This window comes from Copadichromis virginalis, linkage group LG19 (assembly GCF_057382275.1).
Source record: "Copadichromis virginalis isolate Kocher_CV1m ecotype Utaka linkage group LG19, C_Virginalis_male_GT1.1, whole genome shotgun sequence".
Lineage (NCBI taxonomy): Eukaryota > Metazoa > Chordata > Actinopteri > Cichliformes > Cichlidae > Copadichromis > Copadichromis virginalis.
The window spans coordinates 23,273,648-23,299,326 of NC_140636.1; the positions used below are offsets into that span (position 1 = coordinate 23,273,648).

At 39.5% G+C, this 25,679-nt stretch overlaps 1 protein-coding gene across 5 annotated transcripts; it reads right to left on the minus strand.

Moving 5' to 3' along the window:
• Nucleotides 1-2,774: 2,774 nt before the first annotated feature.
• Nucleotides 2,775-25,659, minus strand: vps39 (VPS39 subunit of HOPS complex). 5 transcript variants are annotated; one of them, XM_085441067.1, is made up of 24 exons: nucleotides 25,054-25,659; nucleotides 24,805-24,870; nucleotides 24,626-24,690; nucleotides 24,470-24,512; nucleotides 24,226-24,320; nucleotides 22,247-22,345; nucleotides 22,046-22,138; nucleotides 21,339-21,522; nucleotides 18,894-19,014; nucleotides 18,158-18,278; nucleotides 17,772-17,898; nucleotides 17,246-17,388; nucleotides 16,973-17,113; nucleotides 15,602-15,743; nucleotides 14,119-14,205; nucleotides 13,718-13,791; nucleotides 13,423-13,639; nucleotides 12,330-12,458; nucleotides 12,113-12,215; nucleotides 11,226-11,271; nucleotides 10,579-10,728; nucleotides 6,818-6,952; nucleotides 5,203-5,294; nucleotides 2,775-4,837 (listed from the first exon to the last, which is right to left on the minus strand). In XM_085441067.1, the coding sequence occupies exons 1-24, from the start codon at nucleotides 25,124-25,126 to the stop codon at nucleotides 4,756-4,758; spliced, it is 2,628 nt and encodes an 875-aa protein (XP_085297193.1). In that variant the 5' UTR covers nucleotides 25,127-25,659; the 3' UTR covers nucleotides 2,775-4,755. The 5 variants fall into 5 exon arrangements, 4 of the variants coding, with proteins under 4 accessions (XP_085297193.1, XP_085297192.1, XP_085297194.1 ...); XM_085441066.1 differs by having other exon boundaries at nucleotides 17,772-17,901; XM_085441068.1 differs by lacking the exons at nucleotides 2,775-4,837; nucleotides 5,203-5,294 and adding an exon at nucleotides 7,454-7,502 and having other exon boundaries at nucleotides 6,893-6,952; nucleotides 17,772-17,901.
• Nucleotides 25,660-25,679: the final 20 nt, after the last annotated feature.

The following is a 25,679-nucleotide window of genomic DNA, read 5'->3' on the forward strand; positions in this document are numbered from 1 at the left end:
TCCAGGATACGGAGACTTGTGAGCAGGAAAGTACACTGACCTGATGTGCACACGTTGTTAGACTGTATTACTTAAAGGTTATGTGAGCTACACCCCAACTAAACACATATTTGAAACACGATAAAGCTAACAATCATATCATCATATCGTACATCGCTCAACTCCTGCTGTAGTTTAGCAGCCAGTCTATGGTGCTTTGAGCCAGCAGAGCACTTCTACAACCACCAAAATGTAAGTGTCAGTATTTTGTCTGCAGGGTGGGTGCATTTGGGATTCACCGAAGAAATAGCCATGGTAGATGACAGAGGCTGAAAATGTTAATTAATCCAACAGCCGATGTGGAATTTTATTACAAGCTTAAAACTTTTTAAAGCTGGGAATCACAAAAAAAGGTCTTGTCTGAAAAAGAAATGTCTCTACCAAATGGTAGTTAAAACACGAAAGCCAGCGTCAAAACATGTTGGGTTTATCCATGGGGGGGGGGGATAAAAACACCTGTGCAAAATTTAATAGCAATTAAGTTACTGACATATTTAAATCTGAGACAAGCCTGTGCACCACGGTCCTAAAATCACTCGTCATATCTACACATTCAAGTCTTCCAAAAAAAACAAGGAGGTATTTTCTCTGTGCCAGCTGTGAAGAAAGTAAAGCAGATGTGGACTGGTTTAAACTGGGCACACAGCTTCCAACTGGAACATCTTTTCCATTCCCACACTGCTGCAGCATTCCAAGACATGACACCATCCCAGCGCTGGTGTTATAAGCACTCTTCATTTTTACAGTAGATTATTAGGGGCCAACGGGACAATACGGTGCTGCTGGATGCAGAAGACACACTTTAAAAAAAAGACAGAGCTACATTTTGGAGATTACTGAATTATTCAGTGCTTCTCTCAGCCTCACAGACACTGCTGTTTTCAAAGTCGCTGGGGACCTGCGTACTATGATGTCGGAGCTCTCCATATGCTCCAGTGATGCTTCTATCAGCCAAACATATTCTGCTGGTTTGGGCCCTGTTCTCAAGCTGGATCCTGTCTCCCTGCCCAGACGAGGAAGTCATCAGGATCCATCCAAGGGCCCGATGTAGAAAACAGTTGGCAGACTTCACTGTTAGTGTGTGAGACTTACGGCGTTGCTGAGCAGTTGGGCTGTTGTGATTCTGTTACTCCAGCTGGCTTGGCTCAGTTTAGGAAGTCCATTAGCAGGACAAGTTACAGTGTGAGTATTCTCCGGTGCCCCGGCTCTGAGGATAATGGGCTTATCTGGGAAAGGACTTCCAGATGAGATGTGGATGGCTGACTGTTCGCAAACAGATAGGGAGAGGAGCTACTTTTCTTTATTTGTGAAAGTGGGAAGTGCTGTAAATTAAACAACAACAACTAATAACTGATGAGCTCATTATCCAGTCTGCATGTTACCTGTATATCTATATTTCTGACAGAAGATTTTTCTTAAATTGGTTTATAACTAATGGAAATGTCAGAATAAAAAAAAGTAAAGGTGAACAATTAAAACTGCTACTCAGTTAACAAATTGAATAGTCAAATATTTTAAGAAAAATCTGAATTTTGCTTAAAAAAAATAACACACAGTTGCTCCAGAACATCATTATTTCCTGAAGCTGCTCTCTTGGATTGAGATGTGGTGACTGTGGAGGCAATTTGTATACTGTGTACTCATTGTCATGTTCAAGAAACCAGCTTGAGATGATTTGAACTGTGTGACATGGTGCGTTATCCTGCTGGAAGCAGCCGTCAGCCTACACTGTGGCCACATAGACGGACAACGCTTAGTGGGCACTAAGAAGCCCCAAGTGTGCCAAAAACATACAGCATACATGCTATTCCAAAACCAGCAGCCTGAACAACATGTTCAGGCTGCTGGTTTTGTTGTTCAGTCATGTTGTTTATGCCAGATTCTGACAACCATCTGAATACTTCAGCAGAAACTGACAAGTAGTTTATTCAACCCTGTATTGTCCGTTTTGGTGAATCCATGAGGATGGCAACTTCAATTTCCTGTTCATAGGTGACAAGTGTAGGACCTGGTATGGTCTTCCGGTGCCGTAGCCAATCTGGTTTATTCACATTGTAGATTCAGAGATGCTCTTCTGCACACCTTGGTTGTAACAAGTGGATATTTGAGTTACTGTTGCCTTCCTTTAATCTCAAAGCAGTCTCCTCTGACCTCTGATTTTCACTCAGAAAACTGCAGTTCACTGAATATTTTTCAGGCCATTCTCTGTGAACCCTAAAAGTGACTGTGTGGAAAAATCCCATTAGACAGGAAGTTTCTAAAATATTTAAACCAGCTTGTCTGACAATAACCGCCAATTAAAGTTTGAATTTCAGCAGGTTATCCTTATCAGCAATGGATGTCTAAATGCACTGAGTTGCCACCTGACTGCTGACTGATTTGCGTTTAAAAACAAATAAACATTTGAACAGCTGTAGCTAATAATCTGCCTGGCAAATCAATTTATTCAGCAGTGGTGTTAGCCACAAGAATTCTGAATATGCAGAGTAAAAATGTAGATGTTGAACATAAAAAGTAAAAAAATTCAATCATAAACCCATTTTTGCTGGTAAGTTATCGGTAGCTGTAGCCCACACATCTACACATAATTTATACTTAAGAGTGTGATGACATTTTCCACAGTGACAATACTGTTTTGGCTTCCTACTAAATCCATGCACTAAAAAGATTCATCACCTGCATAATGAATATGTGCAGTGTAGGTGTTGAGCGTTGCTGTCACACAGGCACAAACATGAGTGGAAATGCATGTTTATTACCGATTATAGCCAAACAGAGAGACTGCACCGACCTGCTGGGTTGCTCTTCAGAAACAAATAACTCAATGAGAAATATGTCATCTACCCTCTTAGTCTTTATACAGTATACACTCAGTGGTAACAATAATTTCCACAAAACAATACTTAAAAAACAAAAATGTGAAACAGTCTTAGCAGAGAATGTGTGCAAACCTCTAAAAGCAGAAGAAGAGGAGATATTTCAAGGAAGGGATGTAGAAAATGCTACAAATTACAAGAAAGATCTATTTTCTTCCAGTCATCCAGATACCCAAACAACAGTGTCACTGACAACACTGACCAAGAAAAAAAAAAATAAATAAAAATAAAAATAAAAAAAATCCCAAAACAAAACATACATTCATTGCTTTAACTTTATTCATAATAACCTGGGGGAGCATTGCTTTCGTTAAATATCTCCCAGGTGAACAGTAATTTGTCATTTGAACATACTATTGCAATGAAAAAGCAAAGATCCGAGTTAACATGAACAAACAGGACAAGGTTACAACACTTTTAATCTGTCTCAGAGCAAACCAGGCAACAGCCTTATACGTAAAAGAAAAAGTTACAGTGGCTAAGCTGAGACTCATGGTCACAGCAAAGGGCATAAATCAATAATATTTACATCAGTTATTCCATTAGTCTTCAAAGCAGCAAAGAAAGCCTTTAATAAACCCAAATATATTACATTTCATGTATGACAAAGGAAAAAAAAACAAAAACAAACAAACACTGTTTTGTAAAGTTTCTTTAGAAAAAAATTATTATTAACATAGTTGGAGAGACATTTATGTCACTGAACCAACTAAATAAACCACAACATCAAAGCTACACATCACATGTTATTGACCATCTTCCATGGCAACGGCACACCCTGACAGAAACAGTTTCCCTCTTCAGGAAAAAAAACAACTTTGGAAAAGCACATGGCATAGACCTAGTTCCCAAATTCCCAAAGATCCAAGTCAGATTGAGCAGGAAGATCCATGGGGGCTGCGCCCTGTAACCCACAGGACGCACTGCAATCACGCCCTGATGGGTCACAGCGGCACGAGGGAGGCCTAGACCGTATAAGGCAGGTGGCTTCAATGCGGTGGCTCATAGGTGAAGCAAACCAGGGGAGAAACCGAGCGAGTGCTCCTCAAGCATTGCAAAGTTTAAATAAAAAAAAAATTATTCCACGACAAAGAAGACAACAACGACAAACGAGACATTAAAACAGTGGAGAGTGAATTTAGAGCGATAATATTTAAACTGTAAAAAACAAACGAGGAAAATATGTTAGCTGCAACAAATGATTAAATAAAACACAAAAACCACAAATGTGCAGTAAAGCTGTTTTAGTAAGTACCATCACTTGCAATGACAAGTCATGAGAGACAATCTTCAGAGTCGCAGAAGGCATTCACCAGTACTCCTGCAGAGTCTATATGGCATATGAAGCAGTGTTTGAGGCCGATGCAGTGCAACAGGAGGGAAGGGAGACTGTGTAAACCAGGCTTGTAATCATCTCCTGGTGAGTGCATGCACAACGTCTGTTGTTACAGTTGTCAATAGTGTCCGTTTTCCTCAGAGGGAATGTGTACCGTAGAGCCGTGAATCCCTTCTAGCGTTACAGCGACACATGCTTTTCAAATGTCAACGTCTACCTCACTCCCTCTCTCTCCCCGCCTGTTGAACGACCCTGGGCATTCCTACTGCTACTTCATGCACAGAGAGAGAAAGTCGACTTCGGCTCCCGTCCTGCTCTGTGGTTTTAGCATGACAACGGGAGGTCAACTCAGGTTAAAAAGAATCTGCAAGCAAAATCCTCTGACGTGCTTTGGACAAAAGCGTCCCATTCTAAGCGCTTCCAACTACCACGTGTATTTCTAGTTCACAGATGTCCAAGGAGTCGAAGAAAGGAGGGCAATTTATTATTTCTACTGTGGAGATGTTACTGTTCAGCGGGGCAAATGTTGCGGTCTTTGCAGCAGAAGTAATGCACCACCACGCCATTGGGATACCTGGCATATGCACTGAAAGAGAAAATAAACAGATGTGTGAACGCTTTCCTACTGATTGTTACAAGCACATAAACAAGCATTAAATGAAAGCTGAAGGAGTAAACTATGTGTATGTGGTATTAACAGCAGCTTGTCTCATAAGAAAATACAACTAAATTAATAAACGTGCATAACCCCACATTAGTGAGAGTTAATGTGTCTATAGAGCAAACAAATCATCCCACTTTTCAGTTTTAAGATTCAAATATTTGTCATATACTCAAATTTTCAGCAAAAGAATGGAGAAGAAAACCCAAAATCAATGAAATAAAGATAAAATTTGAAAACCAAGTAAATATAAAACAACAGCATGCTAAATCTGAACAGGACAGTCCTACCTATTTCCTATTTTCTTCTTGCAGACTCTGCAGATCTTCTCTTCTGTAATAACGCATTTAACCTGCTGGTGGAAAATCCGCTCCTCTTGCACCTGAAATCAAATGACAGGAACACGGACATTAAATCGTCTTTCTCCAGCACAGTCACTCGATTATAAAGGTACAAAACCTCCATCTCGAACACTCTGTCGTCTACCATTTCACCATTCAGCACAAATATATAGCGTGACGGATGGAGGAGTGTGGACTCTCCTGCTTTGAAGAAAAAACGCACAAGAAATCAAATTGTGGACATGATTTGAAGTGTCGATTTCTGCCAGTGTCTCTACAGCTCCTGTTTATTTAACACTCTGGATTGGAGACCACTTCAGCTCAACCCATCAGATGTGGACCTCATGATTAATTCTCAAATAGCTCTGGAGATGACAGATGAGCATATGAAATGTAAATATTAAAAAATATATATGTAGCACCGATTTATGCTGTTCATTTGAGATATCAGTTTAATTACTCACGCAATCATCCTAGTACTTTTTTGTATCGCAAAGAGACAAAAATGTCTTAAAGAAATATACACATTAGGAAAAGTAAACAAATATGTTGCATTGCATTTGCACTCACTGCCCACAGTTTCCATTACTACAGCAATATTGAACGGTTGAACCAGGCCAGCATTTAAGGGCATCAAATTGACATCTGGACATACGTGTGCAAGCTGTTTAATGTGAAGCTAATTAGCTTGCAAACTGATCTCAGCTGTGACCCTTTAAGCTCATCTTTTGTAGCAGGCATTGTTTCACTGCTAATGCGACCATCTGCCCTGCCACTGAGAGAAAGCGCACAGATATGGTTTTAAATTAATTTGTTAAGTTTAATGTGGAAACAAGCTGTTTGGGTCTGCTAATCAAGCAAAACTACTGTTGAAAATCAAACTGGAAAACACATTTGAGAAGTTAGAAAAATGTCCTTTTTAGCCATTAACTGTTGCAAACTTTGACTGCCCACCGTGTTATTGATATTACAATTTATTTAAAAAATTCTTTAACTAATTTCTAAATATTCTGAGAGATCTGGGAACAAAAAAAGTAGGAAAACAATCTAATTAAAGATGGGGCATGCAGGAGCACTGTACCAGGTCAAAATATTAACTTTCAGTTTTAGTGGGGGTAGAAGGGGGGGCTTCCTCTGAGCAGTGGCTACTTCATTTCAGGTGAAGTAAGCTCACTGAACATTCCTGTTTGTGTCACTGGCCTGGTGGTGTACCGGTAACTTCTTTATTTCTTAATAATTCTTAATAAGCCATTGAAGGAAAACAAACATATGTTTCTCCTAACAGCGCTAATAAATTTCATATTTAAAATATTTTCTCCCAAGTGAAACTGTACCCCTCTAAAACATCAGCTGTCTATCCTTCAACATGAGGACCGAAAAACTCTCAGACATGCACACCTCTGCTTCGCTCAGGCGTTGTTGAACATGTCTGGACTCTTTTTCAGATGTCAGCCTAAAGTAAAAAATCTTTTAAGGAAGAGGGCAGAGGCCTAAATTCCTTGCTAGCATATATCAAGCATTAAAATTCAGAAGTCATTATGTGAACCCGCTCTCCAGGACTCACCCTCAGGAATTCGGCTTGCAGCAGACTTTTCAGCACCTGGTTGCAGCGCTTCATCTGAGCCTTCTCCTCCAGGACGCTCTCCAGGAAAACCCGGATCTCACGGATCTGAGTGTTTGCTGGGAGCAAATTGATGGCCTGAGTAAAGAAAAGAAAAACAAAACACCAGCTTGGTAAACACTACTGACCACACCTTGCTATTTAAAAAGGTTTCAAAGGCATAAGGGACCTCTGTGGATTACTAAATGGCAAACACAGACTTTAAAAGTATATTTTTTTATAAACAGCAGTGCTGGTAATTTTCATGTTGTGGGGCAACAACTTTCAAAAGCAGCAATGATAGTGACGTGTAATTGTCATTTTCAAATCCATTAGACTTTTTATTACATACTTGTTCATCATTTCAAAGTCATAACGGCAAATCAAATCACTTGTCTGGGAAAAACTAATTTGCTGTCCCACTTTGTGTTACATGATATCCTCCAAACTTCTAACTGCATCTTACCCTCCTTCACAACAACTAAATTACATCTCCTGCGTGCTTTTACGTGACCGTTTAGAAAAACTAAACACAATCAAGCTCTAGTTTTTTTTCTGTCCTCCTGCTTCATATAATGTAATAAAATTTGTACAAATTACCTCGTTAAACCCAAACAGCTGCCATAGAGCATAGAGCGAGCATTTTCTTCTGAAAAACAGAGCTGGATTTAGATTAAACTGTATTTTTTTTATTAAACAGAGACGTGCAATAACAGACTGTGCAATAACCTTAAATAATATGCACATTTTAAAAGTCTTTACGCTAATCAATTACCCTTCAATGATGCTACTAGCACTTACATTTTTTGTGTTTAAAGTGTTTCTATAGATCTTTCTGCCTTGTGCATCGTAAGGTGGTCAACTGCACTGATGTCTCACTGAGGGGAAGACCAAGCTCCTAGAAACTGGCTGTGATTCTTCTGGACCTCAATTTTGCAATTGACATCTGCTTTCCTGAAGCCAAGATTGAAGATACACATGATTTCCTACATGAAGTCAAAAGTGCTGCCCAGGGAACCAGTGTCCATCTTGAAATCTCAAACTAATATCAATGCACCGGCTGACTGCTTTATTCTACTCACCAAGGACAGATCTACCATCAAATGCGGGAGCATCTTGCCAAGATGTGGAAGGCTCTGAGTAAAGGTTAGCCAGACTTAAAGTGTTTAAGTCGTGTGTTGATGTGATCCTGCTCAGTGAGTCTCTACAGTTGCCCTTGAAAAAAAACTGCTGAGCAAGAAATTGGATCAAAACCAAAACTGCATGCTTCGTGCCACCGTTAATATTTCCTGGAAGAGCCACATCGCCAAGGCCGTATCTATAGAACCATTCATTCATTGAGTAGACTTATCTTGCTGATTTCTTATTCACTAAAACTGTTCATTTTCATTTTGTTGGAGCACAATGAAACCTATTTTAAATAGCAAGCATGCGAGTGAAGAAATGAAAAAGTTCCATTAAAAAAACAAACAGAAAAAACAAAAACAAACCCCCCCCCCCACACACATCAGATGTTTTGCATAAAGTTTTCTGTCATCTTGTCACGGCAAGGCAGATCCATGGGAAATGAAAGCAGGGTGCCAGTAAAGCCGATGAGGGTGTGCAGCACAGAAAGATGGGATGAAGAGCTCTGGTCTGATAATTTAACATATCTGTGATCTGAAATCAGCAGTGCCTTTCTCAAAGAGTCACATGTTCATTAAGTCACAGACAGAACAGAGGCTGTTGGAGCGCATTTTACAACAAGAACATAACCCAGAACAGACAAACATTCTTGATTTATGTGTTTAAACTTTAACAGAGACAAAGAGGTCTCTGAAAAGCCACGCCTCCTCTCCTTAATGCTAAGACATTAAGAGTTTTTTGTGTAACTGTTAGCTGGATTGTTCAGAAAAAACAAAAACTAGAGCTGCAGTCAAAAAAAATGGTTTGACTGAAGTCATATCAAACCACTATTAGTCTTAATAAAGTACAAATCTTTAAAAAAAATAAAAAAAATTGCTATTCACAGCAGAAATAACTATAATAGAGCTTACCAGTAACCCAGGCATGGGCAGTCACAAGTCAGTGCACTTGTAGGTCTGGTTAAACAGAAAAGGTTGCACGGATGCTCAAGGGTATCCAGCATAAAATCTTTGGAAGTATGTTCTACCCCTACGATTACCCCTATGAGAAGAACCGCAACTCAAATATCTATAGTATCATCTTCATAGTGATGTAAGATATTTTTTGGCAAGATTTGAGAGGTTTTATGAAAGGTATTGCAACACAAAGTAGGTACTCTCGGCTGCTCCTTTATTTCCCATGGGCGCTCACCACAGCGGATGGATCCATGTTTGACTTGACACAGATTTTACACTTCATGCCCTTTCTGATGCATTTATCTAGGCTTGGAACTGGAACTATGAGTACACTAGCTTGTGAACCCCCGATGCTGGATTAGTGTCTCCTAGGACTGAAAAAAAGGATCTTTCACATGTAAGATGAATACATTACCCACACCAGCTTATATGTCTTCAGAATTAAGATTAGACCAGGGTGACAAAGACTAAGTGAAGATATCCCCTCTATATATTTATTTTTTTTGTTACGTTTTTAGTATTCAGTTTACATTTTTGATGTTCTAATGCCTTCATTTCAGTTACCTAAACCTAAATTACCCTTAGTTTTATTTTTAACAATAATGACCTTAACTGTGTCACCCAATTTGACATAATCAATTATGGTGGGTGAATTTAAAGGTGTGGAAACTTTAACAGGTAATCTTTTTCCCCCCTCTGGCCAAAAAAAAAACAAAAAACAAAAAAAAAAAAAACAGATTAACTCAAGAATACAGCTATTGATGTAGCACTCTTCTACACCATCAACAGTCAAACCAATGAAAATTTGGCTGGATGAGAGTTTATGAACCAAATCAGTTGACACGGCGACTACGGCAGTGTTAAAAACGACTTTATAAAGTAGTCTTCAAGAGATATTTTCTTCACAGCATTTGGAGGGAGTGAGTGGGGGATTGTGAAATGATATTTTGACAAGCAAAATGGGTTACGAGCCACTTTTCAGTGTAACATCTTTTATTTAATTAACTTCTTGCTATTTTGGTTTTGGGTGCAGGTCTTTTAACAAGTTACACAAAGTAAGTTTTAGAAACTTCACCACAGATGCCTCTCAGGGGAGACCAGCACTCTGTTGGACATGTTTTTCTGCTTTGCTGAATCCTTCTGTCAAAAGACAGCAGCTTGATTACCCCCAGCAGTGCGAGCGGCTTTCATTTTGTGCTATAAACAAACTAAATCTTTAAAGAGTCTGCATTCTGTTCAGTGGCTGCTTTCTTTCTTTTTTTTATAAATGTCAGATTATTAATTTTGTGTAAGTCACTGAGTGCGTGTCACTGTTAAAGCTGTTTTTTTTAACCTAATTTTAATCCAGTCTAAACAGGCCGACTCTGTCCTGGATTGAGTTAGAAAATACTTTAATTGATTGAGTGAGATGTTTGAGGGTTTATGCAAAGTGGAGTTATTTTATGTCAGGGGACTCATAAAATTCAAAGTCAATTACCGTCAGTATACTCTAACTGGCCTCACTAGACACTAACAGAGCCTGATCTGACTTGATGCTGTTAAACATTCCATACTATACAAAGAAATAACAGAATCGCTACCAGAGACTAGGCAGCAGTGAGTCACTCTGGTGAGAAATACCCTGCTGATGCAATCACTGTGTACCTTGGTGGTGTTGAGCTTGCTGTGGTGCAGCTCCAGGACCTGCAGGGCTGCCTGGAGGTTGGCCTGAGGCTCAGATAGCTCCATCTTAATTGGCCCCAGGCAGTGGACGTCAGGAGGTGACAGGTACATTCGCAGCAGAGAAAGATAAACCTACAGAGCAGAAATACAGCTGTTATTAATGTGCTTAATTGACAAACTAGCACCTTAAGTTATGGCCAAAAACCTGTCTCATGAGGTTTGACTACTAACGCTTAAGGCACCTCATCCTCGAGTCCAAGTGAACATTTCTGCCAAACATACATAAATTTAAAGAGGCATTCAAGAGAACAGGACAGGCAGACAAACAGGCCAACAACATGCTGTCATGTCAGCTGTCATTTCTAGTTAAGTGAGGAAGAAAATTTTTAACATTTTTTTTTGTAAAGCTGGCAATGCCCCTTGTAGCATAAATAATTCATTATAGTTGTATAGCATGTTCTGTGAACACAAATGTGCTTATCAGAAGGCAGCAAAGCATACAAACTGAAAAATGTGGTCATAAAAAAATAAACTTTAATAAATTCCAGGAGGACACAAACTCAAAAGAGGTAACCCCCCCCCCAAAAAAAACCCCCCAACAACCTAGAATTACACTAAAAACTACTTACATCTTTATTTCCTTCCACTGAACTGTTGTAATGTCCGTGACAGTATCTGCAAAGAGCACACAGAAAAACATTAGCAAATACATGATGATATAAAATTGCTCATTTTAATGCTATGATGTTTACTGATTGGACAAACACAGCACTGCAGGTAATTACACTGGCTCTGCCTTGCAGAAAATGCTGTTAAATATAGAGTTACTTTCAGCTGCTCCCTTATTCACAAGGCGTCACCCTTCAGGCAGCAGCGCATATTTGATTTGGCAAGTTTTTAAACACCGAATGCCCTTTCTCATGCAACCCCGAAGGGCTTTGTGCCTCCTCTCGGGATCAGGCCAGAACCCTTCACTTGGTGGGCCAAATATGCAAACCACTACTCATAGTCAGGGCCCCAACTATATGATAAAGCATATAGTTGGGGCTGGATCAGTGAGGGTTTCTTTTTCACTCACTATGTGGTTAGACACCACTTTTCATGTAATCATTAGTTATTAATAATCTGACTCTTCCACAGTATGCCCTTTTGTTCTTTGTGGTGGCAGATGCCCGCCCCTTCCCGAACCTGGTTCTGCCAGAGGTTTCTTCCTGTTAAAAGTGAGTTTTTACTTCCCACTGTCCCCAAGTGCTTGCTCACAGGGGGTTATTTGATTATTGGGGTTTCTCTGTCTTATTGTGGGGTCTTTACCTTGTGATGCAAAGTGCCTCACAGTGACTATTGTTGAGATTATATAAACAAAACTGAATTACACTATGGAATCCAAAATGCATGTAAATATGACTTCAGGAAATGACCCAAGTTCGTGACTGAGTCAGGAAATACTTTGACAGTTTAACATCAGTCATATTAGCTGTTGATTGGTGTTACTTTTCAGTTGTGCAGGAATACTCACTCTTCAGCCATGTGGGTGTCTTTCAAGATGTGTACATAGATGAAGAGCGCTTGCTCATGTTTACCCATACGACCCAGAAGCAGAGCCCGTTCCTCCAGCAAGCCTTCAACATGGAAACAAAAGTCAAGGATTATGACATGGCAACTCACGTCTTTATTTGTATTTCCCAAGCAAACAGTAGATAAAACCTGTCATCTCAGTGTAAGCAACATCCTACCATCAAAGGGGAAGTCACTGATGAGTCTGGCAGGTTCATAGCATGTAGAAATATCCAGGAAAGTCAACAGCTTGTTCCTGAACTCTCCCAGTTCACCATTCTCTTTCCCTGCAGGAACAGCTGAAGCGCCTACAATAACAGAGCATTTTATTACAGAGATGTTCAGATAATGGGTGAGTCTGTGGAAAAAAGCTATTTCCGTTTTAAAGAATGGGTGTTGCTCTTCATATTTGTCTACAGTGGTTTTTGCCATTTTGGGGGTTTTTAGATCACTTGTGATGTAGAAGTAGTAATATGAGGGTTTGTCTTACTGTTCTTTGACAAATTATAACTATATTAATAAAATAAATAAATAACTTCATTATTACATTTCAGAAAAGGTAAATATCAAGATGATTTATCATATGCCCAAAGTAAAAATATATTTAACCACACATATTCCCAGCCTTGTACCCAACGATCACAATAAGCCTAGAGAAACTCTTTAATATTGAGGGCTGCGTGTGCTTGCATTCCAGTTTATCGTGAAATGCAGCAATAGCTGGCCCAAGGATCGGGTTTTTCTTATTTCATTAGCTGTTTTATGGGGGTTTGGTTCTTGTTTTTAAACAGAGTGCACATTAACGAGCATTCCTGCTGGGAGGTGCATTAAAAGGTGTTTCAAGAGTAAGAGATGGATGGACCTGATAATCAGTTCTGACACAGACTTTATTTGCAACAGCGGTGAGAGAATACTCTCTGCAAGAAGAGCCAGAGTGAATCCATATGCAGTGCGGTAATGAAATCAAATAAAAATTCTAAAATACAATTAAAAAATAAAGTCTTTTAAAAGTAAACTCAACTTCAAAAAGGCCAGGTTTGCTAGAAAGCCTTCAAAGCTCCATCACCCTGCTACGCTGATGCTACAATTACACTCCTCCACATTTCTCTACAGCAAAAGGAGGTTATTGTGTATGTTAACTAATAATTTATCAATGTGATATGTGCCCAACAACGTAACTTATTTTCATAGTCTAACAGGGAAAAAAAGGCTAACTGTAAAACTTTTTCATTCCCAGACACTCAGTGTACTCAGGTTTATTCTTGCTCATACCTTTAGGCAGCAACTTGAGGTACTCCTTCATGAGGACTTGAACCCTGCCCAGGTAGAGCTGGATTAGCACATTGTGAAACTCGGGACCCTGCTCTTCCCACACGTAAATGATGTGCTCTAAATATGGGATGGCGAGCTCCTTAAAACCATCCTTTAGAAACTGCAGCACCTTGTCTCTAGGCAACGACTCCACTTCTGTCAGGTCTTCTGTAAAGATCTGAGCAGGAAGACAGGTTTTTACTCCATTGGGTAATAAAAAGGAAGTCGTGGCAATGGATGTAAATGTTGTACCTACCTTCAGGCCATCTTCAGGAAACGTCTTCAGCACCCAGGGAGAAAACTCAAAGATTATACCCAGATTCTCTGCTCCTGTGTGCACAGAGGTGTTATGATGGCTAAGTGGGCTTAACTTACAACTCAAATCATTAGGTTTTAATCAGCCTGTAAACATTTCCGACCTCAGGGAATAATTAATTATAAGAAAATTAACATATTGTTTGACTGGACTCCAATGCAATAACATGAATACATTTATACAACTGAACAAGTTCAATACTGCACAAAACAACAAATGAGTTTTACTGTTGTGTCCTGCATTTAGAATTTTGTTGCAAACGGAAAATAATAATACTAATGATAATACTACTACTACCCATCAACAAATTTAACAGGCTTGAGCCAGCTGTTGATCCTTACCCAATCTTTGGAGGTACTGCACTGTTCGCTCATGGCCCTTAAGTGGAGAGTTGGCCTTGGTGGATTGGTCGAGCAGCACCTGCAGAGCTGCGAGAGTGTAAACAGGCTTGAGAAAAAGTAACAAGAGGTGAATAACAGAGGAACTAGAACAAAAGTGACGTCTGCCTGAGTGAAAGTAGCAAGATGTGGTCTGCTCTGCTCTGCATTACATAAGTCCTCCACCAACAGAAATTGGTCGAGGCATATGCAAAGTGTTAATCTGTGTTTTGGAACAGCTGGTTTGAATTGGCAGACGCAGAGAGAGGCAGACTTGAGCAGCATGACATCACACCCAAACTGCAGCAGGCCAATTAAAACCAGATGCGCTCTCTGCGAGAACAGCCACAGAGTACCAGCAGAAACAAAGAGCGTTAAGGCAGCTCTGATTCACAAGGATGACCAGTCGACCTCATGCAGGAAACCTCCTCTGAGATAATCTGTGCAACCACACCAGAATACATCTACGAGCTTATAACTTAAACATACTGAAATGGTTACGCTCACAACGGCTTTTGTGTTTGGGAGGCAATGACAAGACCGCTGACAAAAGCAGAGCAGATCTGTGATCAAATGAGCTGCCACTTATATAGCGAACTCCAAATACAACATCCAAAGCTGGAAACAGATGTCTCAATGCATTTTATTATTATGCATTCAGTTGAGGTCTGCAAGAGATAAACCACACTGACAAATCACTGTAACTGTGATGGCAGTCATTATTCAGCTGATTGACATATCTGTTCTCTGCAGCTCATCAATTCAAAAGATATTTCACAGTGTCACTTATATTTTAAACAAGTGCATACGCATCATGTCAAAAGAGACAAAAAGAAAATTAACTTGCATGTATTAGACACTGACAGTAATTTGAATTCTCTCAAAGATGGACTTCAACCAGCTAAAGGCAAACAGTTAAGGTTTGGTGTACAACAAGCCATTGTTCAAGCTTTGTTTCTTGATTATAAAAATATGCAAAATAAGGGGGGGAAAAAAAACCCAAAACCCATCCTCTCTTATTCCCAGTTTTAAAAAGAGAAAGTCAACCAACAAGTCGACAAGCTTGAGAGAGAAATGACTTGACTCTCACTTGAACCCAACAGCGTGATTGATACCTGCCAGTTTTCCAGAGGAGTCAAACACAGCTGAAGGTGTATAAATCTTATCCATTTCACTTGAATTATTACGATCTAAATCACACTTAATCAAATGGAATTCAAGTTGTTATTCCAAAGAAACTTTTCCCTGCAAATACACTTGAAAGGATCCATGCTTTATATTCTGTTTGTAAGACTGTTTTAAATATTTTACCTTACATCAATAATGAATACAGCAATCTCATTTATCATTATGAGAAGAAGATGACAAACAAGTACCCTAATAATACAATACCCCTCTAACATGGAAAATTTATGAGATTTTAGGATTTAAAAGTCTTGACAATTACCTTTCTGGTGCAGGCCCTTCTTTTCATAGAGAATAATGAGCTCGCTGTACTTGTGAGCCTTCTTCAGGACATACTCGCTCTCCTCGATGTGGCAATGATTGTTCTCCAGACGAAGGAGGGGGGACACAAGGGCCACGTTTGTCTGGATGAGGTGAGGATAAAAAGCAGATCACCGTTTCTGTTGCTATTTATTATCTAAGCAATCTGGCACGTATTCCCGGCATCCCAAACACGCACTCATATTAAACTAGCTGCAGAGGACTTTAAGGCAAATTCAGACAGTTAAGCTGCTAATGCAAAGCCCAAGCAGTAAGCAGAGAAACTTGCTTAAATACATCTTATCCCACATTCCAACACAAGTTACCATTTCTCCATAGATGAGGACTGAAACTAAGTTTGCATAATAAATTCAAAGTTTTGTTTGGTTTCCCAGGTACCTACTTCACTCAGTCAACACCGGACCCACAGTGCTGCTGCTGTCACGCCTCAATGACAGTCAAACTAACACTGCTTTGAACTGTGATCCAGTTTGTCTTAAGTTGCTTTAAACCTGCCCATCAACTGTTTAACACACACCCCTATGGCTACATATCAAGTTGCCTAATGTTGCTGCCAGTTTCTACAAGTGAGAAACAGAAAGTGAATCACATGCACTCACAGTCATTGTCATTCATAGTAGAGCCATCATTCTTTGTCAGTTTCTGGAAAGCACCGAGTATTTTATGTTGCTGATATTCAAAAGAATTCAATGATGAGTTTTGGGACTGTAAGCATGTTTGTGATTTCTTATAGAGGACTTTATTTTTTTATTATGCTTTGCCTGTGTTGTATTCCATCAGATGTGCAGCTATATTGTGCTTGTGAAAGAACGCCTGTATTTGTTTGCATCATTTTGTGACATTACATAGCCCTGGTCATGTCTAATGCATCATCTTTACAACATATGTTTATAGTCTATTTGCTGTTGTTTATATGGTGAAACATAAGTGAGTGTCTGGAAAATTGTTGATTAATTTCATTCACGTTTACATTTTTAAAACATCTTAATAAAGAAGATGATACACCTGTCACTTGTTGAAGAGTTTTGTCTGCTTATCTGACTAAACCAGTTACAAATTTTACTTTTGAGATCACTTCCTTTTACTGTAAATGGATGAAAGCTGCCAAGTTTGTCAGAGCTGATATAACTTGTATCGCAAAGTATAAACATTCGGAGTAGGCTTGCTGACAATAGCAAGCTGTTCTTTAAACTTAAACTACAGTCTGAGGCGTCAGGGCCCAGGGTCCCCTGCTTTGTGTGCGCAGGCTTTAATTTATGTGAAATCTAAACTGCTCGAGAGGGTTATCTTAAAAGTCTTAATTATGTCTTACGTGAAGGTAACATTTCAGCAAGGTGGTATCGATGATCTGCAGGAGTTTTTTGCGGCTCTTGATGGTAGGCGTGCCCTCCATGAGAGGAGACGTCGTAGAAGGGTCAGAGTCATTCAGCTGTTTCACAAGGTGGCTCCGTTTCTTTGAGGACAGAAAAAAATAAAAACCAGGGTTTGCTTAAAAGAAAAAGTGACCAAACCTCCTTAAAGCAAAAATCTTATCGAACTTCTATGAAATTTTCCACTTTTCTCTGACACACAAACGCACACCTACCTGCGTGAGGTAATCAATAAGAGCGAGATGCGCCTTTTCCAGCTCTGCCCCAGACAGAGTAGGCAGAGGGTTGGGGTAGTGCAGTTGTTTCCGGTAATCACCTGGGAGCAAGTCTGGATAAAGTCCAATCACGTGTGTGGGATCTGCCGAGCAAAGGAGGATAATAGTTAAAACTTTTACCTTCTTCTAGATTGATTAAAGGAAACTATATTTTGAGTAATATGTTTATAACACAATGTTTTGAAAACTGAAATTAAAAGCCCATTAGAGCAAGAATCACACGATAATAAACTCTTATACAGGCACAAGTGAAGTAATAACATGCAGTGATCATGTGTATAAAATTCTTCCATCAATATGCACAGTAAGCAACAGGAGCAAAAAAAGAATATACTGGGAAAATTCAGATGCCTTCATCCGAGTGGACAAAATATTTTCAAGACGTCTCAGCTATAGGCGCATATTGCTGAGCTGTTTGTCAGAAAACAAAAGGAAAGGTGTCCCTGCGGATTGGCAGAAGTCCTACCTGTGCCGAGTTTGGCAAACACCTGCATCGAGTCATCAAATCTCTTCTGGCAAAACAGATTGAAGGCATATAAATTCTGGATGTGATGTATCTGCTGCTTCTTATCACCATCCGAGTCATCCTTCATCTTCTGGCAGGAAAAAAAAAGAAAGTCAACGAATTCATCACGCTACAGTAAAAAGTCCCAGATAAGTCTCTGGATAGCCAGATTGCTAAATAAGGTAACCATAAACTCCAAAGTTGAAAGCATTCTTACTGTTTCGGCTTGCTGCTCCTAATCAAGATAAGTGATTTTAATGTCCCATGCTTCGAGCTAAAGCACAAATTGAATCCTCAGGAATGTAATAATGGGCTTTAATAGTAATGCGAGTGGTTTTGCTGCTCACCGCCAGCTGAAGAGCAAGCTCAAACTGTTTGTCCTGTAGAAGCTGCCGGATCTGAGTGGCTATTGACACGGGCACCAGGCGCCACATAAAGTGGTTGCTGGCAACATACACGATATTTGGCCTGTAAAAGATAAGATAAGAGGAGAAAACAAGATTAGAGACAAAAGCCTGAAGCAAAAGTGTTTTTCTTTCAAAGGATGGACCACCATTATCGGCATCATTATCATGGGAAATGGAAACCAGGAGAACCGATGAAAGCGAGGATGTTAGTTAAATGATGTTATACAAGGCAGCCAGTGTGAAAGCATCAGGAAAGGCAAGCATTCATGATCAAACCTACCAAAAGTGCCCAAATACCACTGCAGTCTTTTACACAATACTGCACCAGTAAATATTTTCTGTTTCCAGAAAGAGCCTCTTCACAAGAAGATCTTTTGCCTTATAATGAAACATTTTGTTGACTTTGTTGTTTAGTATACCCAAATAAAATACATCATAATAGAAGAACTGTCAGGCTTAAAAGCGTGGATGACACTACACTTGAAAGGTTAAAACACAACATAGCAATTAGCTAGTGTATGATTGCATGGAAAGATACAACTCAGTGTTTCCACTCCATTCTCCAGATTTTTACACTGCAAAAAACATAAATCCAAGGTGTGACAATGCAACAGATCGTGATATAAATGATCAGACTTCCACGCAAAAGTAAACTTCAGAGGTCAGCCTGCCTCACCCTGCTGAGGTGATGAAGCGTGGTCTCTGCAGCTCCACGCTCTGCACCAGCAGCCTTGGCTCAAAGGTCCGTATCTCCACATACCGAGGAAGAACTGCTATGATGTAGGGAGGCTGGTGCTCTGGGAACATTAAAAAAAATAACATAAATAAATATTCAGATCAACCAAAATGTTACCAATCTTTGGCAAGATAGCATTATTTATAGCATTTTGCTTGTAGTATGACCAAATCGTGTCTGGCGACACCTGTAAACTCATAATAAGAAAGCAGTAGCTACCATGATGTTTAAAGGCATATAGAGGGAATATCTGCTAAAAGGTGAAAAGACCTTCACACAAGATCTATAATATATCTATACTGAAAGCAGGGGGCCACATTTGTGATGAGATTTCTGGTCCTCGGGGCTATACAGGAAGGAATCTAACCAGACTGCAATCAAGTCAAGCCTGTGGTTGGATATGGGATGAAAGACACTCACAGCAAAAAGCCCAGGCCTCCTCTTCTGGTTGAGCAGTTAGGACACTCTGTTAGAAATATTCTAAACTGACCATACCTCAGCCTCTATTGCTGCTTGCCAACGCCACTATCATGACTAATTCAAAATGAGGAAATTGCAAACTGCATGAAACCACTGCTTGGAGGCTTCATTTCCCCTTCATAATGTTTCTTTCCACGCGCCAGTGAGCACAGAAAAAAAAGGCCCTTCAAAACAGTGCACAAGCTTATCTGCATCTCTTCTGTCACAAAGTTCCTCAGACCTACGGTGTCTTAGTCACAGGATAAAAAAAGCTGATCTAAGACTGAGTTTTGTGTTCTGACAAGTGGAAAACAGCATCACAGCTCAGACAGCGAGGGAGGAAGGGAAGAATGGGGACAAGAGAAGACAGACAGACAGCAGCTGGATAAGAACAATGGCAGTGTTTAGACAACAGGTCTGACTGATCTGTAAACTGCTGAACAAACCTGCCCAGTCACTGTGGCAACAAGAGAATAAACTATTACTATTTACATCATCATCATTATTATCATCATTGTCATTATTATTATTATTATTATTATCATCATACACTTCTTTACCAGGCTCATTTATATAAAAAATATATATGGACATTCTGAAAACTTCACACAGATGCTGCCATTACCGAGTTCATTAATTAAGCTCTCCATTATTAAGACAAGAACTGAAAGACTTACCTAAAATGTAACAACTAGGAAAGAGTATTCTCAGATTATGGTCACACTTTTGCTAAAAGAATTCTACAAGAATGCATTTATATAGCACCTATCACAACAATAGTCACCTGAAATCACTTTACAGCATTAAGTAGAGACCATAGAGAAGTAGAAAAAAGACCCTACAGGGACTCAGTGACAGCAGAAAGAAAAAACTCCCCTTTAACAGGAAGAAATCTCCTACCAGCAGTACCAGCCTCAGGGAGTGGACTGGCTGGGTGAGGGGGAAAGATAAAAGAAAAAGGATAGGGACAAGACAAAAAACACAGACTGTAGGAGCGGGAAGACAAAAATCTAATGACGTGCAGCAGTGGTATATAAACACCTGGGGAGTGAAAAGAGGAGAGAGAACAAGCCTCAGTGTAGAGCAGCATTACTAATGGATGCTTCAGGGTCAACTGATCCAGCGCCAACTATAATCTTTCATTCCATATATATTTTTAAAGGCAACTGTTTTGTAGAATTTATGAGCAAAACAAAAAAGCTAAATGTCACCTCGAGAAAATAAACTGTTTAGTGCTGTGGTTTCTTTATTTGGTCTGCTGAGGTTTTCCTTTCTTGCCTGTGAAGCTCTGGGATTTTGGACGGAGAGTTTGTTTTCTATAAATTTTATTGCTAACATTAACAATGTCCACGAAGAAAACAATCGATGCTCTCCCTCAGGAATTCATAAACTTAAGGAAACAACAGTTATTGAAATGCATGAGTTTAGTTTCTGTGAATCGCTGGATTTTTCTGAGGTTTTATTGTATATAATCTGTGAAATGAAAGTGCCCAAGAGGAAAAAACAAAAACAAAAGGTGAACACAGTTGTTTTTCACTTGGGTAAAACAACTGCCAGGGTTACACATTTTGGCAAAACACCTTTGTATAATATCTAAAAGATGAACCCACACAGAGAATTGAGGGAGGATTTTTGGCTCTTGTTTGCAGATAGCTTTGTGCCCTTTTAACTTTCCTGTCAGTTTGTATTGATATCAAGAACAAATACACTCTAACAAAGACATTATGAGTCAGAAATACATAAATAAAGACTTGGATTGGGCTTGAGGTGGTGTGTGGGTTATCCTCTCCTTCTTTCCCTTTTAACATGCTTGGATACATGACAGCAATTTTTTAATATATTTTCTTTTCACAAGCTGATTGATTACAATAGACATAAAGCTTAAAATACAATGACAGCGTATCAGCTGTTGTGTCTTTTTCTTACCCATTGCTATAGGGATATCTGTCCAGTTCAGGGCACACTTCTGGGTGCACACTCCCTCTTCATTAAGCACCACAGTTAGGTCATCCTGCCCAACAGCCACCTTCCCATCTGCCAGTGGAGCAACCAGAGGTTCTAATTGTTTCCCAGTGGGGAAGAGCTCTTTTATGGAGCCACGGCCATCCATCTAGTTGACAGCAAATGCAGTTTGAATGAGTCCGTGAGATTCAGAATAAAGTAATAATATCCTAGCAGTGTTAAAATGATCTGTGAGACTGTTATAAAGTGCTTTACAAAGACAATAAAACACTATTAGGGAGATACATCTATATTATTAACAGACTTTCTGGATGTAGCTGATAAAACAAAAAGAGAGAAGCATGAAGGAAAAAGTCTTAAAATAAACAAAGTCAGGAAATTAAAAAGAAGACAGGAACTCATTATATAACTGTCTGCTTCTAGAAAGTGGCGTAAAAACATCACCTTCAGGTATTAATTTAACTTCTACTCAGCAAACCGGGCATAGAGATGAAAAGGGAAGATGTGAAATATGAGAAAGGTTTCTGTGGATATTTCTTTTCTTTTGACAAGGAGTTTTTCCACACTTAAAAAGACCCATTATGGCTGGAAGAATCGTTTTAAGTTATAAGCACATACAAGTAAGTTAAAAAGTAAAGAAGCTGCTTGCACCCCTTTTCTGTAACACATACCCGAATGAGGTAATAGTCTCTCTTGAAACCAACACATATGGAGTTTTCACACCAAGCCATTGACTTTGGAATATCTGGTGCAGCAAAGTCCCCCTGACAGACGAAAGGAAAACATTAAAATGGCTAAATGTGTCAAAGCGCTGGAAAATTCTGTTAAACTTGAATCACACTATAATGAGTCACATGTCCAGTATAAATTACCTGCAGCTCATGAAACTCTCTGTCCTTCCAGTAATACAGCTGAAGTTTCTTTTTCACTGCAACACACATTCTCAGCTGTTCCTCCCCTAAGCTGGTTTGCTGAGAACAAAAGGAGACGAAATATACAATTCGTGAGAGGACATGTGAGGCAAAATATATGTCCAGCACAGATGAACAAACAAGACAAAATATTGCAGCTACTGTATAAAAAACTAAGAAAATGTTCAGGGTTTTTACATATTTAGCACAATTAAATACAAATTGTGTTTTTGGCTACGTTCACACTGTAGGTCTTGATTCTCAATTCCGATTTTTTGATCAAATCCGATTTTTTTTGTCTGCTTGTTCACACTACAAATAAAATGTGACAGCAAACGCGCTCTAGTGTGAACCCTCAAGGCGGCCTGCATGCGCAAAAGAAGACGTCACACACAACGCGCTCTGTTTAGACCCAGACCGAACAGTATTGTTTGACTGATGGACCTTAATATAAAGACTTGTTTCTGACTTTACATTTCCCAGTTTTGCTTTAAGTTATAAAGTTATTTTATTATTTACATATGGCCTAATAATTATCCTTATTGCTGTTTAAGAGAGGAGCGGTGCTTCAAAGGATAGTTGCAGATTTCTGTCAGAATCTGCAGTTTATACAGTACAAATAAAATGTTCACGTTTCTCCAACGTTGTCTTCCCAACAGTTTCACTGACATCTACACTGGATGGCCAGGAAGCGTTCACGTTGTCTTCTCGGGCGCTGATGATTGGCGTCTGTCGTGTGTCAGTGACGTAAAAGACGGATTTAATGCGACATGACCGTTCAAGCAGCAGTCGCTTTCTAAAACATCAGATATGTATCGGATTCAGGACCACATACGAAAGTGATCCAGATCGGATTTGAAAATATCGGATTTGTGCCGTTCACACTGTCATACCATGATCGGATATGGGTCGCATAGGGTCAAAAAAGTCAGATTTGATGCGCTTTCTCCTGCAGTGTGAACGTAGCCTATGTCACTCCTCCATATGTATGTTACTTTACTGTTTTCAAGACACCCACTGTTGTCTTAAATCAGATGACAAAGGCAGAGTTGAACTAAGCAATCACATTGCTTTTTATTTCTATTGTTAAGTGTTGAAAGAGAAATTGAAAATGTCATGTTAGTAAGCAGCACCATGGTAAACCTCAGATTTACTTCCTGTATTGATGCCATCTGTTGAAGGACAATGAAATCCAGAGGATTATAATTACCTAGGTCCTCGATTTGCTTCTGTAAAGTTTGTGAGATGTGTGAAAACACATTCGAAAGGCTACTAAAAACAGTCAGAAGTAAGACGAATGGTCTAGGCATGCTCAGTTTGATTTGGTTTTGCTTGTAAGCCATTATACTCAAATTTCCACGGCCACAAATAACTCCAAACTTAGAATTTAGTTCACTTTTGTCTTAAATGGTTCACAAACATGCAGCTGTATGTCTCGCAGTGTACACAACTGTTCAGGTGAAAACTGGTTTTGCTTTCATTTGTAATGGGAAGCAATGTGTGCAAGAATATGACTGCAGAAACAATACCACTACTAGAAGGAGAACTGGATACCCGACTAAAAGAAACCACCAGCTCACATCAACAGAAACTTGTTTGACTGCAAGACCAAAAAAAAGTTCAAGACTAGCTTTAAGTCTTTATCCTGCTTTAGCCCCCTACATTTCCCTAGGAGACTGCTGCTCTATTGTACACATAGTTAAGACATCACACACAAAAAGAACTTATAAAATATAATAAAAAGAGAAGAACTTAATCCTGTTTGAAGCTGGAAGCCCTGTCTACCTCTGTTATAGAATTATAGTCTGTGAGGGAAAATACTTTTTTTTTTTTATTGCAATACCACAAGTCACCACTGGGAGATAATTGACAGCTGATAGGTCTTATCTATCCTCTCTTACCACATGCTAAGTTACACAAAACAGGGGTCTATTACTGACCTGCAAGTCACATGCAAAGAGTGTGGCTCCTTTGGCTTTGGACACCACAGTGATCTGCTGGAAGGTCAGGAGGTCATGGACATGGATGTTGTTCTCTGTGGGGATGTTTAAATCGGTTTGTTTAGTTGTCACGTTAATGAAGAACTGATATTAGTTTGAAGCCTTTACAAGCCCAAGGTTCCCCCAATTTTTACTTTACATGACATTTTAACTCTGTAAAAATGTATTGCTGAGAAAAACTTACCCAGGAGACTGACAAGAATTTTGTACTGTGAGACAACATAAAGCTGGAGAAAAAAAACACAGTTAAAGAGATAAACACACATAAGCTGGTCAACAAACAGAGGTGAACAATTTTAAATTCTAAATTTGCGGTTAAGCGACTTAAAAAGTCAGATACCTGCTGAATCTTCTTTGAGAAGTTCTTGTTGGATTTTTCCAGTGTGACCTCAAACCGGTTGCCTCCTAAGATAAAAAAAAGAAATGTGTTCATCAGAATTACTTAAATTGGTATTTGAAGTGTGCAACAGAAAGGTAAACCGGCCTCCAAATGGATAACATCCCCTTCGGTCTCCTTACCTGCATCCTTCTTTATTCGGTACAGAAGGAGATGGCCTGGTTTTGTTCCTACAAGCAGCCAGTCCTCTGTAAGGAAGGCGGTACAAAAGATGCAGTCAGTTAATTTCAGACATAACGTTTTCACTTAAGTCTGAGATGTTACCTGTGTTCAGTAGTGAAACAACTCATGATTTCTTGACAACTTGCAAGACTGCAGTTCGATAAACAGGGGTACTATTTCAGTGTCACAAAATTAAATCAACAACTCACCCCAGGCTGCAAGGCAGTCAATCTGAAGAGGAAGCTTTTCCAGAATAGGTACAGGCTCATATGCGTCGTGCATCTTGAAGCGACGCTAATTCAATCTCACACACCCCTCTGATATATCAATCCCACACGGGGCGGACGCCTAATCGCTGATAAATCTGTCCGGGGGTACAGCTTTACATGTCGCCATAAACTAACACAGTTCAGTTTTGCTTTTTCTTGGAATGGCCAATACGGAGAACTGATTAGGTAATGCAATGCAGTTTGGCTTGTTAGCCACCTTCCTCCCTGACCAAAACAACAGCTGATCGTTAGCCTTTTAGCTAAGAAGTGAGCAACTATCGGCTCCCTCTCACTGCAACTGAAATCTGAGCGAAGACTGTAAGTTAACAACTGCGCAACTGCAATTAACCTAAAATGTTTAACCACAAACGCTATATAAACCACAGCAATTAGTTTTCGTTAGCCATGTAGCTTCTTGTTACTTCCTTAGTTGTTTTGAACACGGCTGCGCGAGCTGCTGGGGTTTGACAGGCACGTGACTGAAGTATGTGAGCTCACGAGGAACGCATTAAAGGCGCAGTGGCTTGCATTAAACGGTAAGTTGAACGGTTATTTTGCACTCTCGC